The 18,845-nt window shown below is 40.2% G+C and overlaps 1 protein-coding gene across 1 annotated transcript in view; it reads right to left on the minus strand.

The window, feature by feature from the left end:
• LOC310640321 (uncharacterized protein) overlaps nt 1–12,749 on the minus strand; it is a gene marked incomplete at both ends in the record, with an annotated part of 40,692 nt that extends 27,943 nt beyond the window's left edge. Inside the window, 5 exons of the mRNA XM_083362536.1 lie at nt 3,456–4,108; nt 9,681–9,842; nt 10,189–10,314; nt 12,193–12,338; nt 12,661–12,749. Of these exons, the coding sequence (XP_083218662.1) occupies nt 3,456–4,108; nt 9,681–9,842; nt 10,189–10,314; nt 12,193–12,338; nt 12,661–12,749 (1,176 nt within the window). The remainder of the gene's footprint in view (nt 1–3,455; nt 4,109–9,680; nt 9,843–10,188; nt 10,315–12,192; nt 12,339–12,660) is intronic.
• Between the last annotated feature and the right edge of the window lie 6,096 nt (nt 12,750–18,845).

Genomic DNA, 18,845 nt, shown 5'->3' on the forward strand with positions numbered 1-18,845 from the left:
GCCATCCTGGAAACAGTGAGGGAATGGCCCCCACTGCCTTGGCTCTGGCCCAGAGACCCTCCTTCTGCCAGAGACCCTCAGATCTGTCCCACTCCTGCCCAGGCCCCCATAGGCACCCTTGATGCGAATGAGGTAGAGCTGGCCACGCCCACCCAGTAGGCTATACACAGTCTAGCCACACCCACCCAGTAGGCCACGTCCACCCTGGCCATACCCACCCAGCCCCTTGAGGGCAACCACAATGACACCCCTGGGCTAATGGCTCTTTGGCAGTTTCTTGACTGGGGTATCTGATGTTGACCATGGAGTTAATCTATGCCAGACATGTCAAACAGAAGGCCTGTGGGCTGGATGTGGCCTGATATATGGTTCCATCCGGCCCGGGGACCTGCTCTGGAAAGAGCGAAGGACTGGCCCACCACACCTCGGCCCAGCCCAGTCTGACTGAGCGCAGATCTACAACCTGGTTGCATCCATCAAAGCCAGAATGCACTCAGCCTTAAATCCACAGGGCAACCCCACCCCATCCCCTGGGTGCACGCGCAAGTAGAATCTGGCATCCCTGCTGGCTGTCTTGCCCTGCAGGCTGACTTCAGCCAGGATGCTGGCACTGGCCATATCCTGTGGGCACACCTGGGGGGCAGGACAGAGGCGGTGGGGCAGCTCCTTGCTGGTTCCAGTAGATCATAGGCTGTGCATATTCTGGCTTTGATGGACACAATCAGGTTGTAGATTAGTGCCACCCCCCCAGCACCTCCAGCCTTGCAGCCACGAGGCATCCCTTTCAATGGGATCACCCCTGCCTGCCCACATGGTATAGGAACAGCCTGCAGCAGCATATTAGTGCTGGCAATCTCTCCCGCCCAATCACCCCTTCCTGAGTGCAGGGGAAGGAAAGAGATGAGAAGGCAAAGGAAGGAATGGAGGGTGGGAGGGAGGGAGGAAGGGAGGGAAAAAGGAAGGAAGGAAGGAACAGAGGAAGGAACAAGGAAAAAGGAACAGAGGGTGAGAGGAAGGAAGGAAGGAACGGAGGGGGGAAGGAAGGGAGAGTGGGAGGGAGGGAAAAAGGGAGGGAGGAAGGAAGGAACACGAAGGAAGAAAGGAACAGAGGAAGGGAGGGATGAAGGAAGGAAGAGAGGGAGGAAGGAAAAGGTGGGAGGGAGGAAGGAAGGAAGGAACAGAGAAAGAAAGGGAGGATGGGAGGAACCATGTCCCGGCACTTGCCCTGGTCCCATCCTCCTCCACTGGAGACCCTCAGATCTGCCCCAGTCCTGCCCAGGCACCCCTGAAGCGAGTGATGTTGAGCTGGCCAAGCCCACCCAGTAGACCATGCCCACCCCAGCTACACCCATCCAGTAGGCCACACCCATCCCAGCCCCCCCTCCCCCCAAGGGCAACCACAATGCTGATGTGGCCCTCAATGAAACTGAGTTTGACACCCCTGATCTATGCCGATCTGAGTGCTAATTAGTGGTGGGGAGGACTGGAGTCTTTTTCTCTTTTGGACTGGTTGATTGTCTCTTTTGCATAGCCTATAGATGTTATTAATATCTATGTGTCTATTGATGGCTGATTTGTCAGAGTGCCAGGCTTTTAGAAATTCCCTGGCCTCGTCTAGGATTGTCACATTTTTCCCAATTGAAACTATGATTAAATCTATATGCCTCTTGTTTAATACATCATGCTAAATCAAAATAGACCCGGTATCTCAAACAGTAGGATTATCAGGCAAACCAATATATTACATGGATACATGGCCAAACTTCACAAATCTCACGAGATCTTGAATATCTTACTCCTGAAATTTGTGAGTCAAGCATTGATATCATTGTGAGATGAAGAAAGGAAGACAAGTGACAAAATGTGCCTAGTCATTAACCCTGTGACTTTTCTACGTGCCTTTCATATTGGTATGCAATTACATACACTATGCAGTGTTTCTCAACCTTAGCCACTTTAAGGTAGGTGGACTTCATCTCGAAGAAGTCCATGCATCTTAACATTGCTGAGGTTGGGAAACACTGGTGTATAGCATTGACAGTGTTTGTTTCATGACCTCACAAGGCATGCCAGGGAATGTTCATGTGATTGCGATTAGCAGTAGGCATTGATGAACGAATCTCTTGAGTTTGGGTGATCTTGAAAGATTAGTACTTTTTTTCTCCTATCAAGATGTGTCACCGCAGTGCTTTGCTACTTTCTTCATTAAAAAAGGGAAGAAAGTATTGGGAAAACAAGAGAACCATCAGATGCTGATACCATTACGAAATTTATTATTTACTAGGCAACTTGTGCCCCATCATTTGAGTCATCATTTCAGAGAGATTTCCTTACCTAAAGAGAAAAACAGAGTGACCAAGGGAGGGCAAAAATGCAGTTAGAGCAGGACTGACTTCCAATTTTTTTTCCTGCCAACTTCCCTATTCAGTTTCCTTGTGAGAGTCTGGCAGAAAGTATCCCCTTCCTTTCCCTTCCCATCTCATCCCATCCAATCCTACAGGTAAATGGCTGCTGCTGGGTGAGGAGGGGATTGAGGATTTGCAAGACTGGCTAGGAAGCTATTGTGAAATGTCGAAAATGAAGATTATGTTGACTGCAGCAGTAACCTGTCAGTTCAGCAGCAGCCGGTAGCACTGAAGCAGTCAAAGCTTCCCAAATTTCATTCCCTTGGCAGTCAGAGGTACTAAATATTGGACATACTGTATTCTACAAGTTAGCTCATACGAGGTCCCTTGGTTCAAAAAACTGTTGCCCAGGGGTGCACCCTTTTAGCAGTTAAAGCTCATAATAACGAAGTTTTAATAGCATGTACATTATCCGCTTTGCATACGTTTTGAGGTTTTGACACATACGCAGTACAAAGTAGATAAGCAGACAGAAATCACCTTGGTCTCCTACATCTTTTTTTTAATCCCTTTTCTGAGTGATATTCTCAGAAGGCAATGTTGGGAAGGACGTATGGGATCATCTAGTTCATCCTCCTGAATGTGGAAAGGCAACCTGCCTGGAGAAACTGACAATTACTTGAATTCACTCCTCTCTCTCTCTCCCTTTCCCTCTCCCTCCCCCTCCCTCCCCCCCTCTCTCTCTCACACACATACACATCTGCCAGAAAAAGCTCTATCGCTTATGTTCTGGATTAAACACATCCTGAGCTTCCCAGTGCAGACACAGACACAACTTGAGGAGGAAGTATAAGCTGATTCACATGCAAATTTATACACATATACACAAAGGCAACACACACATATTGACTGGTGCGCTCCATCGGAGCCTTCACTTCTATTGGGATGGAGCACTCCGCATCGGTGTTTTTCTTCGCTGCTTGTTCATAGATCTTCAGCTTTGCTAAAGCAGCCGCTCGTTCCTTTTCTATTTGCAGAATTTTCATTTGGGCTTCTTCCTCTGCTTGGCGGATTTTTCTCTGGGCTTCCATCTCTGCTTCCTTTTTGTACTTGTACTTTCTTTGCTTCTAGGTGTGCACGTGCCTCTAGTAGCTTGTGATATATCGTTGAAGACCTGGAATGAGAGGATCTAGCAGGGTGTACTGTGTGTCTACTTGATGTGGACCTATGGGATCTGATCTCTTGCAGGTCAGCAATACGGTTTACTGTGTGTCTACTTGATGTGGACCTATGAGATCTGGTCTCTTGCAGGTCAGCAATACGGTTTACTGTGTGTCTACTTGATGTGGACCTATGAGATCTGGTCTCTTGCAGGTCAACAATACGGTTTTTTGCCTTATACTTTGCCCCTTGCACCAGGAGATCTCTTTGCTGGTTCAGATCCTCAATTTTAATTAATTCTGTTGAGGAATCGTCTACATTAGAGTCCTTCAAAAAACCTATGTATTTTGTAGACAGCCACTGGTAACGTTCATAAGCTGCAGATAAGCGATCTATAGAGTCTCTTAATACAGCAGGATTACCATCAGTGTTGAGCAAAATTCTCATGGCGTTTGCAGTTCTGTCCCATAGCTCTGACAGATTACTGGAAAATTCATCTTTCTTTGCCTCATAAATTTCTATGAGTTTCTGGGTTGGTTTTATTGTACGTTTGGGTCTTCCAACTACTTGATGCAATTCAGGGTTGTCTGACTGAACCAGTTCTTCAAAATCAATGAGACATTACGCCATGGCTAAGACAGATACGGAAATTTTCTAGATATTTTCTGATTAAATTCGGTGAACTTGCTCTTTGACCACCAGGCGGCGCCTTCTGTGTGGTCAGAGACTTCAGGGAAGTTCACCTGTTGGCCACTAGGGGCACCTTCTGCGTAGTTAGGGACTTCAAGAAAGTTCACCCTTTGACCACTTGGGGGCACTCTACACGTGCCTGAGGACAAGCCTTTTAATTGTTGAGCAGCCACTGGGTGCTGCTTGTGTAGGTGAGTACTTCAACGAACTTCACCTCTTGACCACTAGGGTCGCTGTTTGGATGCAAGACTGTTATTGTCTCTAGCTTGAGTTGGAACATAAAGTGAAGCAACTGTTCTTCCTTATGACCACAAGTTGTGAGCCGGTTTGAAACCCTTGGAGGAACTCTCTCTGTGTGTTAAGAACTAAACTGTAGGCTGTAACTTTGTCACTGACGGAGGTTAATTGCTCCCTCGTTTCTTTGTGTAAGCTAGTGGGGCTGGGGGCACTCTACACGTGCCTGAGGACAAGCCTTTTAATTGCTGAGCAGCCACTGGAATGCTGCTTGTGTAGGTGAGTACTTCAATGAACTTCACCTCTTGACCACTAGAGGTCGCTGTTTGGATGCAAGCCTGGTATCTTCCCTAACTTAAGTTGGAACATAAAGTGAAGCAACTGTTCTTCCTTATGACCACAAGTTGTGAGCCGGTTTGAAACCCTTGGAGGAACTCTCTCTCCGTGTTAAGAGCTAAACCATAGGCTGTAACTTTGTCACTGACGGAGGTTAATTGCTCCCTCGTTCCTTTGTTTAAGCTAGTGGGCTGGGTAGGATTGCTTTGCTTTGCTGAATGATCTCCCTTTTGGAGATTCAAAACACCTATTTTAGGATTTTAGATCATTTGCCTATCATATAAAAATGCTTGCATAGCTTGCTATAAGTGTGAATCAAAGTCTCTCTCTGTATACAAGCTTTCAGATGCGTTTCAAATTCGCAGACAGTTTAAGCATTTCAGTTTGGCCATCAGGAGTCGCTGCCTGTTACTAGGCAAATAATTGCTTAATGGCTCTTTTATTGTTGTTGCTCAGCAATCTTTATTGCAAAAGAGAGAGAGAAAAAATTGCTAACTGGCAAACTTTTTTGTTGGAGCTCAACTTTAAAAAACAATGGCTAATAGCACAGGATGATCTCTGTAGAAATGCTTGCATGGCTAGTCATAGATTTCATTTGCAACTGGCAAATTTTTTTGTTTGAGCAAAAATTCAAAAATTCAACTCTAAAGACAATGGCTATCAATGAATGCTTTTCTCTGTATAACATCCAAGCTTACAAGCTGTTGCACAGCTCGCATTCCTAAGGTGGGGTGAACCACCAAGAGCTGGTTACCAGGACAACAAATTGTTTTATTGTCTATCCTTATGGCCACTTAATAGCTTAGCCAGAGAGGAAGAGTTCATTTTCAAAGGTAAATCTCTGAAACTTCTAGAGAAAAACTATTTGAAAGGGCAGGCAGGAAATTTCTTTGAACTTTCTTTTGGTTTCACAAACTTGAAGGTTGCAAACAAACAGTCATTCTAAATTGCAGGCAAGAACTGGCAGAGAGGCAATGATGTTTACTAGCCTTTTCAAACAAGAGTTCACGGAATGTTATCTCCAAATCCTTTGTTACCTCTGCCTTGCTCAAAAACAACATGCACATGAAGGATGCAGAGAGAAGGAATTCAGATTGCATTTCCTGACTGTTTAAACTTAATTGTAGAAACGTTAGACTTTAAATTGCAGATTTTAGAAATTAAAACACATTTTCTAACTGAATTTTAAACTTGACTGAGGTAAACACATGCAGCCAGTAAGAATAATTGTTATCCTTGACTTCTTACTTGTAGACAACACACACAATGCAGCCAGTAAAAATGATCACTGATATTTCACTTAAGCTTTTGCAGATAACATGCATACACAGTGGATTGCAGGCAGTAAAAATTAATAACTGTCTTTCGACTGTTCTGTTACAGGCAGTTGTATTGCGAATATAATTCCTTGTTAAGACACGTTGGTCTGTTTAAGCGAATTTAGTCACATTTAACGGCCCTTTCCAGACAGTGAACTCATAAAGCACCTGGTTCATCTGAAATACCTTTATTTTGCATATAGAAGGTGGTTACAGCAGAGAAGGTGTGGTCAGGTGAATCTGGATGGAGCTTTAAGGTCAAAAGATAGTAACAGGATTACTGTCTGCATGGCTTGTGTTCAGATGTTACAATGGAGGATGGAACACAAGGGAGCAAGGAGAAGGAGGAAGTCCAACCCAGAAGGGGTGGATCCTAGTGCAGCAACATGAGCAGGATAGGAAATACATCACAAAGGGGAAGGCACTGGTAGACCCAATTAGCATATTGGTAATTTCCCAAGAACAGCCACGTGGTGGCAGCACAATAGATGAGGGGATCTACCAGAGAAGAAATATTTGTTTAAATAAGTGGATTATGCATTATAGAAACTAATTGTTAATGATTTCTCCTTACAAATGTAAATCCAGCAATCACACTGTTAACCAACTATTATGTGATCCATGTTTTAAAAAATCAATAAAAGATTTAAATAATAAAAAATAACATATATCAATCCCTAGAGGTTTTCTCATGTAACCAGGTATTGGTGGTTTCCCTGCATGCCAACAAGGTTGGTGTTGGTTTGATGTTGGATGATACACCGTTAAAAATGCACATTTGTTAATCTGCATTTTAAATTGGACAAGAAAGCTAATCAAGAACCAACGTAGCTTCCATAACAAAGTTCAGTCTAGTCGTTTTTCCCCATTATCAATCAGGTAGCCAAACTTTCGCTGCTTTTACTATGTTATAAACTTAGTTGAAATAATGCTTTTGATCTTTGCAAAATATAAATTTCTCCATGCCATTTAAATACATTGGGTTCTTCAACGCTTCCATTTCCTTGATCCTAAGAAAAAAAAAAGAAGGATATTGTTAAAGTTAAGGAATTAAAAATAAATATAAATGTTTGAACAAATAGGATAAACATAGGTACACCACTGTTTTTGCAAAGCAGATTTGCTAAATAAAAAGAAGAGTAACTGCTTTGCTCTGCTACAATAGGCTGGTTAGGACAGAATCAGGAATTGGATAATTCTGTGGTGGGCTCTTGTCCAATAAACCTGGTACCAGCCTTACTGTGGAGAATCAGGGAGATAATTTTGAAGAACTAGGCAAGGACTGCTATATAAGGAAAAGGGGTTAAAGCATTCCTTAAATCTGGGAAATAAGATAATGTCAGAAAAAAGTCAGACTGGCTCCTCCCTGAATCTTTGGGATAGAAGAGGGAGAGGAGATAAATAGAATGAGGATATTTGGAGCTGGCTGTGTAACACCTTAAGGTGATGGTGCAGCCACCAAGTTTTTGGTTTATGATTTTATAGTTATTGGATTTTATTGTTGTTGTGAGCTACTGAGAGTTTAAGAGGGGTGTCCATACAAATCTTTTAAATGAATAGAATTGGAAAGTCTATGTCCATTAGGGTTTGAAAATGCCAGGAGTCATTTTAAACAACAGTCTTGAACATTGGGCCCTATCTAACAAAATAAAATTCAATGTAGAGAAAAGTAAGGTTTTACATTTAGGCAAGAAAAACCAAATGTATAAATATAGAATACATGGAATTGCTCAATAGCAGTAACTGTGAGAGGGATATTGGAGTCCTAGCGGACAATCACTTAAATATGAGCCAGCAGTCTGCAGTGACAGCCAAAAAAGCCAATGCAATCCTAGGCCGCACTACTAGAGGAATAGAATCAAGATCATGTGAAGTATTAGTATCGCTTTATAAAGCCTTACTAAGGAACATCAGATGGATACTAATCAAGGAGGGAAGCAACCTAGAATTGAGGAGAAATTTCCTAATGATGAGAACAATTAACCAGTGGAATGGCTTCCCTTCAGAAGTTGTGGGTGCTCCATCACTGGAAGCTTTTAAGAAGAGACTGGACAACTAGAGGACTGAAGTGGCTGGCACTGACATTAAAACACACTGATGGTATCATGCAATCTCACGTGATCTCCTTGTGTTGAGTGCTGTAATAGGCATGGAAATGAGGGGACTCCAGAAGTTGCTGCTTTGTTGCATGGTGAGGAATGTTGAGAGTTACAGTTCAGCAATGCCACTAGGGCCAGATTCTGTGTATACTTTGGGTATGAAATTCTGGATTTTCATAAACTCCCACTTCTGAGCCAAATAAGATATTCTCTGATACTAAATCAGAGATATTTGTTCATCTGGTCCACCAATGTCTTCTATTTTCCCAACAGTTAGAACAATTAACCAGTGGAACAACCTGCCTCCAGAAGCTGTGAGTGCTCCAACACTGGAGGTTTTTGAGAAGAAATTGGACAACGATTTGACTGAAATGGTATAGGGCTTCCTGCTTGAGCAGGGGTTGGACTAGAAGACCTTCAAAGTCACTTTCAACTCTGTTATTCTGTTCCTTGGAGAAACAAGAGTTTCCTAATACTTCCAGCTGCCACCTCAAAGCTGATACCAAAAGAAGAAATGGGGCACCTCTGTTGTGAGACGAGAAATCTCTTTTTTCCCCCTCAACTGTCACTAAGCTGATAATGGCCATCTCATCACAGTATCTGAATTGGAACTTGCAATATAAAAATGGTTTGCCAAGTAGTTCTTTGCTTCTCTCCTCATCTCTTATCCCTCTGTGCCTTTTTGATTGTAAGGCAGAGGAGGGATAAATTATATTTATAATTCTCTTCAGTTTCTTCCTAGTTTTCACCCATTGTGATATGGCAAAAACTAAATTCAATGACAAAGCCAACCAATATATGTCCAGTATAATGAGTAGCTAAATTGTTGGACCTTGACTGGGGATGTCTAAGTTCAAGTCCCCTTTCATCCAAAGATGTCAGTGGATGGTTTCAGTCTGTTTACTTTCTCTTAGTCCTAATTAGCTTGCAACAGTATCATATTTTTCCGTCTATAAAACGCACTCTTGTATAAGATGCTCTGGCATGCGAGTTTCTCTGTGCCAATCAGCTGTTTGGCAGAGCACCGAACAGCTGAGCTGGTGAATCCGGAAATTTGGCCAGCTGAAGATCTTGCCTCCTCCCCCTCCCATTAGTGGCAAGCCCACAGGGGCTTGACACCTGCACCAGGCGGCATGGCAACCCACACAGGCATGCCTTGGGCTGCAGAGGTTACCATTATTTTTCCGTGTATAAGATGCTGCACTTGTACTGTATAAGATGCACCTGATTTTTGAACAGGGTGTTTGCAGGAAAATATAGCATCTTATACATGGAAAAATATGGTATTTTGGAGAGAAAATAAGGCTAGGGGAAACTTCCTCCTGTAAGCCATCTTGAGCTCCAAGAAAAAAGAGGCTATAAAAACATTTGTTGTGTACTAGTTAATGTCACTTCTAGCCAACAATGGCAACTGTAGAAAGTGAGTACAGCCAAAGGTTGGAGACTGATTAAAACACACTTCACCATAAGAACTAGAAACTTCAGGCTGAACTTACCATACAATCTCTGAATTCTTTCTCTGTCATTACTTGGGAGACGGAAGAAGTGTGGGTTTGTGTAAGTATACGTTGGGTACATCAAAGAGCCAATGACATTAGAATGGCTAAGTCCTAAGGAATGACCAAATTCATGTGCAGCAACAAGGAACAGGTTGGTCACTAAAACAAAAAGAAGAAAAACGAGTCAATTAGTAGAAACTAATATATGGCCTCCTATATCCCAAGGCTATCCTTAATGCCTTTTCAGGGCTAGAACTCTGTTTGACTCTCAAGACAGGGAACAGGATGAAAATAAGATTGGGTTTAATCTAAGTATAATATAAAATGTGATTTTCCTTGTTATAGAAACATTGCAATTCAGGGGCAAATGTTTGAGCAGTCTTCAGGTATTGCCTGGTTGCTAAGTTGTGATTGATTATTCTTTCTTTATCACACTATCGGTCTTGGCAGTAACTTTTATTATAACATAGATGAGCAATAAGCTCTAATAGTTAATGTGACCTACCTCTGTCGTACTCTGACCATATCTCTGCTTCATCAAAATGTGCATCTCCCCCAATTCCTGGTCCAGGAAAGTAAGCGTGAGCCAAAACATCTCCTTGGCGGTCAAAAGGGTAATTATCACCATGTTCTAAAATTTGAAATGTAACATATAAGCAGTGCTGGGATTCAGCCAGTTCACACCACTTTGGCAGAACCAGTAGCTAATTATTTGTTGCCCAGGCCCAGAATGGACTTCTGGAAGTGGCACCCAGACAGAGAACCGGTTGTTCACATATTTGAATCCCACCACTAAATATAAGCTGTCAATGAATAAGATGTTAGGTTAGGAGCATTATGCTGCCATTTTCAACACCCTTAGGTAGTCCTAACCCCTTTTTTGTGATTTTTGCTATCCATATAATCATGCATTATGAATATGGGCCAGGGGTGACAGTGAGGCAGTGATAACCCCTGGCTTAGGTACAAGATTTACTGAGCTTTAATGATGTTGCCAAAGTGTCTCTCAAGGTGTGAGTGATGGCTCCAGAAGGAGAGATAGGAAGACTGGAATGGCAACCAAACGACAGGTAGTCCTCGACTTACAACAGTTCATTTAGTAACCGTTTGAAGTTACAATGGCACTGAAAACGTGACTTTATGAGCACTTATGACCATTGCAGCATCCCCATGCTCACATGATTTACATTTGTATGCTTGGCAACTGGTTCATACTTATGACGGTCGCAGTGTCCCAGGCTCATGTGACTCTTTTTTGCAAACGTCTGACAAACAAGGTCAATGGGGAAGCCAGATTCACTTAATAACCGTGTTACCAACTTAACAACTGCAGTGATTCACTTAACAAAGTTGGCAAGAAAGGTTGTAAAATGGGACATGAATATTCACTTCATGAATGTCTCACTTAAATTCTGGGCTGAATTGTGATCGTAAGTTCGAGGACTATCTGTAATTGCTTGGGAATCTTTTCAAAGCTGCTTATTTGTGAATGAATGCAATTTTTAAAGAGAACCATACCTCTAATTTATATTAACTGAGAGGTATTCCTTGATTAAAGATTTTTCATTTTTTCCCCATGTTTGTTGTTTAAGCAGGAAAGACATAAAGAAAGGAAGACCGATCATGAATTCTTAGGAAAACCATATTCAGATGCAAGGATCCAAATAGATGGCAGCAAAGACCTACACAAATGGTAACTCTCTGCTTCTACCTAGTGGTCATCTGAATATTTAAAACCAAGCTATGATATGTCTGTGGAGATTCTCAAGCATCCAAGTCATGGTTATCCACAAAGTGCTTTTCAAAAAGCAACTGGCTTTTCTTTTTTTTTCCTTGAAAATATTTCACTTCTCATCCAAGAAGCTTCTTCAGTTCTAACTGAATGGTAGGGAATGAAAGGGTTTACATTCTTTGCAGTTTTATTTTTTTTTTACATCATCTTGGCAATCTTTCTGTGAACCCATTCCAGTTAGCAATAGCAATAGGATTTAGGCTTCTATACCATCCCATAGTGCTTGAGAAAACTCTCTGGGTGGTTTACAGTGTAAGAATTATTTGCATATTGCTCACAACAATCTGGGTGGTCATTTTACCAAACTCAGAAGGATAGAAAACTGAGTTAACCTTAAGCCCCGTCAGGATTGAACTCAGGTTGTTGGCAGAGTTAGCCTGCAATGCTGCATTTTATCCACTGCACCACCAGGGCTCCTCAGTTATCTGAAATTTTTAAAAAAACAAAGTCTACAGCTGGATGAGCATTTGAGATGGAGTCTGACCAATACAGATTAGAGTAGAACTACTATTTCCCATGAAATGAATGATTTAAATGATCTAAATGATTTCAATTTAAGCACCAGCCCTTCTAGGGAGGGTTTTACTCCAGTCAACCTTGACTTTTCGACTGTGATCAGTGAAAGCAGAGAGAATGTAAGTAATGCTTCAGAAAGGGGTAGGAATCGTGTGAAAAATGCATACTTGAGAGCTAGTTAATAAAAACAGGCAGCCTTACCACCATATGCAAACAATATTTCAATGTCAGCAGGTCTGAAAACTTTCTGGAAACTCAGTGGAGTCACATCACTCCAAACGCGGAATGCCTTTGCTATAGCTGCATCTACCTTCCATCTTGGCAAATCCGGAGTATAATTCTTAATCCTTTAATCAATAGAAGAATTACAAAATATTACTATATAAGAAATAATGTAATTGGTAAATTCTTTTTATAAAGAATTTATGGCCTGATGGCCTGATGGGATGGGGTTGGGTTTTATTAATGTGTTTTAACTTATTTTAATGTGTTTTAACTTATTGTAAGAGTTGTGGGCATTTTGTTTAATCTCTTGTAATTTTTCTATTTTGTCTTTTAACATATACTGCCCTGTTCACCGCCCTGAGTCCTTTGGGAGAAGGGCGGTATACAAATAAAATTAATAAAATAAAAATAAAATAATAAAAAACTGCTAAAGATGTAATTAACCTGTATGTGAGCAGTCTTTTATTCCAGGTTCTTGTTGCAGCTTTATGCACTTCTGAAACATCTGAGATTCCACATCGGGGCAGTTTCATTACGTTTATGGTTTCTTTATCCATTTTCCCAGTGACCTTCAAATGGAAGAATTCCTGCATTTGTCTGAGTCGCTCTTCCAGACTGCTGCCATCTTTATGGTATGTTGGGAAGTATTTGTCAAGATAAACCTACATCATGAAAGAAGAAAATCACTAATGTTTAATGGATCTTTTGTACCGGGCTATTTTTCTGAATGCACAGGAAGCAATGTTTAGTCCACAGCTCCCCAAACTTTTGGGCACCAGGGACCGGTTTCATGGAGAGAGGTTTTTCCACAGACTGGAAGGTGTGTGGTTTTGTGTGTTATACCTGCATGCTGTGGATGGGGCTTTGCTTGTTTGTGCAGACCGGTTATTGGTATGCCGCGGCCTGGTACTGGTCCATGGACCAGGGGTTGAGGATCCCTGGTTTAGTTCATATGGTGTGCAGGTAGTCCTTGACTTACAACAATTAATTTACAAAAGTTACAACAGCATTGGAAAAAAGGGAGTTGTGAATGTTTTTCATGCTTTTGATCATTGCAGCATCCCCATTGGTCATGTGATCAAAAAATGGATGCTTGGCAACTGGCATGTATTTATGACGGTTGCAGTGTCCCGAGGTCATGTGATCACCATTTGTGACCTTGTGACAAGCAAAGTCAATGAGGAGGCCAGATTCACTTAACAACTGTGTTACTAACTTAACAACTGCGGTGATTCACTTAACAACTTTTACAAGAAAGGTTGTAAAATGGGAAAAACTTAACAAATGACTTGCTTAGCAATGGACATTTTGGGCTCAGTTGTGGTCATAAGTCAAGGACTTCCTGTACTTATATTGCTGTCCATGTTTATGAAGTCCTGCCTTAAGACTGATTTAGAGTTTCCCACAATTGCTTGTAGGCATCACTGCACGCCTACACGCCTACACTGCAAAGGGGCCGAGGGGTAAGCAAAGGTTGTAGAGGGCTGCAGACAAGTCAACATTCACACCTCCCAAATCCCAATGGTGCATTGTGCAGAGATGCATGTCCTGCATTCTGATTGGTTGATCCAACTTCCTTTTGCTGTTTGAATGTCCCCTAGCCAGAAAGTTACATTTGAAGAAATGTAAATGGAACAACTAGGTAACCATCCCTGAACAACAGACACGTACATTACCTGATCCGCAGCGCCGGAGACGTCTGCTCGATCCATTAGGCATGAAGCCAGCTTGGAGATGTATGTATATACTGTATGCATGTATGTATGTATGTATATATGTATGTATGTATGTATATATATGTATGTATATATGTATGTATATATGTATGTATGTATGTATGTATATATATATACAGTATATATATAATATATATATATACTGTATATATATAATATATATATACTGTATATATATAATATATATATACTGTATATATATGTAATTTTTTTTGGGATTGCTAACAAAGAATTAAAGGGAGACTGATATGCATTTCAAACTTATTTGTTCTCATCAGTCAGCCATACCCTTCTGAGATTCGATTCTTTGTTAGCAATCCAAAAAATTTACACAAATATGAGTTGTCAGTGCTGTGACTATATATATATAGTATTTGTTAAGTATTTAGAATACCTTGCTAGGCCCCAAACACGGGGCAAATCTTATTACCTGTTTCAGCCTAACCCAAGGCCATCAACAGGCTGTAGTCACAACAGTAACAGCTCATATTTGTGTAAATTTAATTCTTTGGTAGCCATCCAAAAAGTTTACACACACACACACACACACACACACACACACACACACACACACACAGAGTACCCATCCATCTATCCATCCATCTATCCATGCCCCAAGCTGGCTTTGTATTTCATTATTGTCTTCTCTCCTGGGTTTATAGAGAATCATTCAAACAAAGCTACTCACTTACTATGAGGTTAATCAACTATTCCATAGGATAACACAGTATTTTTGAGATTTTTGTCATTCATCTTTGCTCTTTTTCAAATTCTAGCCTTTTAAAAATTCTTTTCATGCCATGTTTCCTCATGGGGAAATGAAAGCAGCATCCATCAGTCATTAATTGGCCAGAAAATTATAGTGGCATAAAACTCGCTATCCCCATTTGCACTCTCTATCCTGCTACAGACTTGATATTAATAAATGTTGCTGTATTTATATACTATGTACATTATATTGTACAGAAATTGGTGATTTGCCACCATTTTCATCCTTTCCCACCAAACATTGCCAGTCAGTTTTCATTTACATTGGTGGCTATCCTGTAAAGCAAGAACCAAACTTTAATGAATATAGCCAGGGAAGAGGCAATATAATTATCTAATTAAGGATGCCAATTGGGTAATTAATAGACCAGATACATCGTGGGCCAAGTTTGAAGACTCCTGCCATAAGCGATGGTTAGTAGAAAGAAAAAAAGACGTGCGACTTCATAAAAATAACTTCTCTTTCTCTCTCTGTACCTCTCTCACTGTTTTTGAAAATGCTCATGTTAAGTTGAAATGACTATCATAAACATACTTTCTAAACACCAATGGAAAGAAGTTAAACAATTACAAGAGTCAGATCAGGATGGAAATGCTTCATTAGGAAAGCTTGGGATAAGTCAGCACATGGATGGAATGCCACCATGGAAAACCACACTCGTAAACCTGATAGCATGATGGGGGAAAAAAGAGGCAGTGTTATAGACGCAGCAATAACACACTATGAAAGCACAATAAAGATTTGTATTAACCTAAGTAAATAATTAATTTTAAAATAGTAAAATTTAGGCTAGCAGCAGATCTATAGAAGATATGAAGTTTTGATGGAACTTACTTGTAGAAATTTTATGTCTTCAACACTTGGTCCAACTTTAGCACCAGGATCTATTGGGACAGCAAATAAAGAAGGCAGAAAAACTGTGGCACAGATCAGGATGTACTTCATAATGACCGTAGTTGCAAAGTTGGTGCTAAAGGAGAAGACTTTGGATCTGGGATGCCTGCCACCCAAGGACCACATACTGTATTTATAGAGGACCAATAGGTTTTACCGCTAGTTCCCTAGTGACTCATTCTATTGTACTGTCTGTGGTTTTGTGAATTTATGTAATGTTTTAAACAGCTTATGTAATATTTTAAATAATTTTACAATAGGTGAAACACCCCCCCCACACACACACACACACTAATGTCAGTCCTACACAGGAAGCCATCTACACCATTCTTGTATTACTGTCCTTTATGGCACTAAAAATACAGAAAAACTGACTTCCTTAAATTGAGCTAGAGATATTTCTTTATTAGGAAGAATGTGTGAACTTTACTCAATAAAAATGCATTGAGCTCTCTCAGCCCAACCTCTTTCACAAGATAATTGTGGTGGTGGTGGGAACGCAAGATAGGAACATTCAAGAAATGTTGCCAGGAAAAGGATGGGGCTGAAGTCACAAACAGAGCTGGGCTGCAACAATTTGGATGATCACAAGATGGCAGCCATAAAAATTAAGATTTGATAGTCATAGGGAAAAATATTTCTTAGGTGTAGGACTCAAGTTAGTGTGAGATAAAGAAACTGGTCTGGAACAAGAGCCCTGTTGGTTGGCCTACAGTGACATTCTACTTTGTTATCTATAAACAAAGAAAATATTGCAAAGATAAATAATTTAATAGGATTATTCAGTTTCACTTTTTCTCACATTCAATTCTTTAAAACATATCTGTCACCTCTACTACTGAGGTATTATTTCATGGTTAAGCAGCTTAAAACTGCTGGAAAATAAAAATGAACCCTTTAATTGAATGAAATAAAAACAAATAAAATTATTGTTTTGTCATTTTTCACTGACCTCCCTGATTAAAGCTGTTCCAAGCATACAGAATTTTTTTTCTCATTGCCACAGAAGAGCTAATGACCTCAGTGGAATCCATGGGGAGGTATAATAAAAGACAATATGTGACCCAAGACCATGAGTCTGAAACCCCGTCTCTGTTTTATATTTATTTCATTTCATTTTATTTTATTTCCATTTATATCCCGCCCTTCTCCGAAGACTCAGGGCGGCTTACAAGCTTAGCAGTAGCCTTCATTCTATGTATATGCCTGCTTATTAGGGCTTTCACACACACACCCAAGCGGCATTATTACAAAGTCAGCTTATTGCCCCCAACAATCTGGGTCCTCATTTTACCTACCTCGGAAGGATGGAAGGCTGAGTCAACCTTGAGCCTGGTGGGCCTGCTATATGTATTGTTCGGCATGATCATGTTAGAAAATTAAGTGTTGGGAATCTTCAGAATCATGAACATAGGTAAATTCATTGGCTTGCTTACAATATCATATTAAGCTATGGTTAATTTAATAATGCTGATTAAAAATTGCTTAGAGGATCTTCAAAACTTCTTCTTTATGTGACTATAATGTATTTCTAAGAGAATAATATATATCAAACATAAAGTTGACAACCAAATACAATAATATATAATTGACTATATAGTTTATTATTCCTTGAATACTTAATGACATTCAAATATGTTTGTTGGATCTTAGAATAGGCAATCATTTAGTTTCATTTTTAGTGTGAGTATTTTAGGTTCATTTGGTTGAATTTAAGATTTTATTTTTTAAAAATATTCACAGTAAAGGTTTTATGCATATTTTGTTATGCCCATTTCTCCAGGCTTATTTTTGTTTGCAAGCTTGCAATCTTCCTTAGCTGAAGGTAATACATAGCTGCCTTTGGGAGAATCTGGAAGGCTACTCAACAAAGTTAATATCTGGATTAGCAATTGTGTCCGAGGCACTGAGGTATTTCTGAGTTGAAATGATTAGCTGGCGACATTACGTACACCTATCTGGATAGACGTACTGATAGACAAGACTGGAAGGAGTAATGGCCAATGACTTCCATGTAACAGCCAAGAATGTTACATAGATCCACTTCTACTTATTTTTGGCAACAATTTTGTTTGTATATTGTAGTGATGAATATATATGCATTTTATTGATTGTTTTCTTAATGCATTCTTTGTTAATTGCTGCTGAACCAACGCACAATTTATAGGACTATTTATTTCAGATGATAACTAATAAACTACTTACTACTCTCAGTTGTAATGATCGGAAAAGTATACACTAACCTTTATAGATAAACCAACCTTTAACTGTGAACTAAACAAATGCTTGTGTAATCTCAACCAAAATCTAACACTAACAGTATTCATCCAGTTTCTTGCTTTCCTTTCTTAAAACATATCTGATTCATGAAATCAAGTGAGGTCATATGCTGAAGTAGGCATTCTAGCATTGCAGTTCCATGAAAAAGCACAATTGGACAAAAGCTGTGATGCCTGAAATTAAGAGTATCAAATCTGGCACTTGATGCTTAAAGAATGAGTTGACCAATATTAAATGCTGAAGATGGAATCTAAAACAGGTGGACTATCTGAGCATTATATTACTTGTAAGAGTATCACTGCTGCACGTATATAGATTGTGAAAGATTGGAAGAAGCAGATGTTGTCATTTAAAGAAAGCAGGATGAGGAAATTGTGGCTGATGGTGCCAATTACTAAATGTTCACGTTACATTTTCCGTGTTTGCCACAAAAGACTATAGGAAAAAGCCATCATTGTCCTTGGATTAATAAACTAATTTAATATTAAAACAAGTTAATTTTTTGTGTTTGTTTTATTTCCTAATTCCTTTAACAAAGAAAAAACCTGTTAGAATGTATACAGGAAATAAAATATATTATAGAAATGCTTGTGGGTATTGGGTTTACAACACTGGAAACTGTGGGAAACTCAGGTGCATATCAACCCTCAGCCATAACTCCTGTTTACTCTAGGAAAGAGATGAGCAGTTCTGTCAGGACCCACCTCAATCCACATCTTAGGAAATAAAAACTCTTGGATGCAAGTCTAGTCCAAAAGGAAAATGTTTACTAGGATGGAATCGATTGTGGCAATACAAGACGGAATCTAACAAAGTTACATTTCAATCCTATATAAAGCATTCCCATTTCAGCCCCCTCCCCTCATCCATTTGGTCAGGCTCCCATCATTTGCTTAGTTGTCAGGCCCTTCCGTGGGAAAGGGAACTCTCCTTGTTTTTATTGTTATTGC

The sequence above is a fragment of the Vipera ursinii genome (genome assembly GCF_947247035.1).
Source record: "Vipera ursinii genome assembly, chromosome: 4".
NCBI lineage: Eukaryota > Metazoa > Chordata > Lepidosauria > Squamata > Viperidae > Vipera > Vipera ursinii.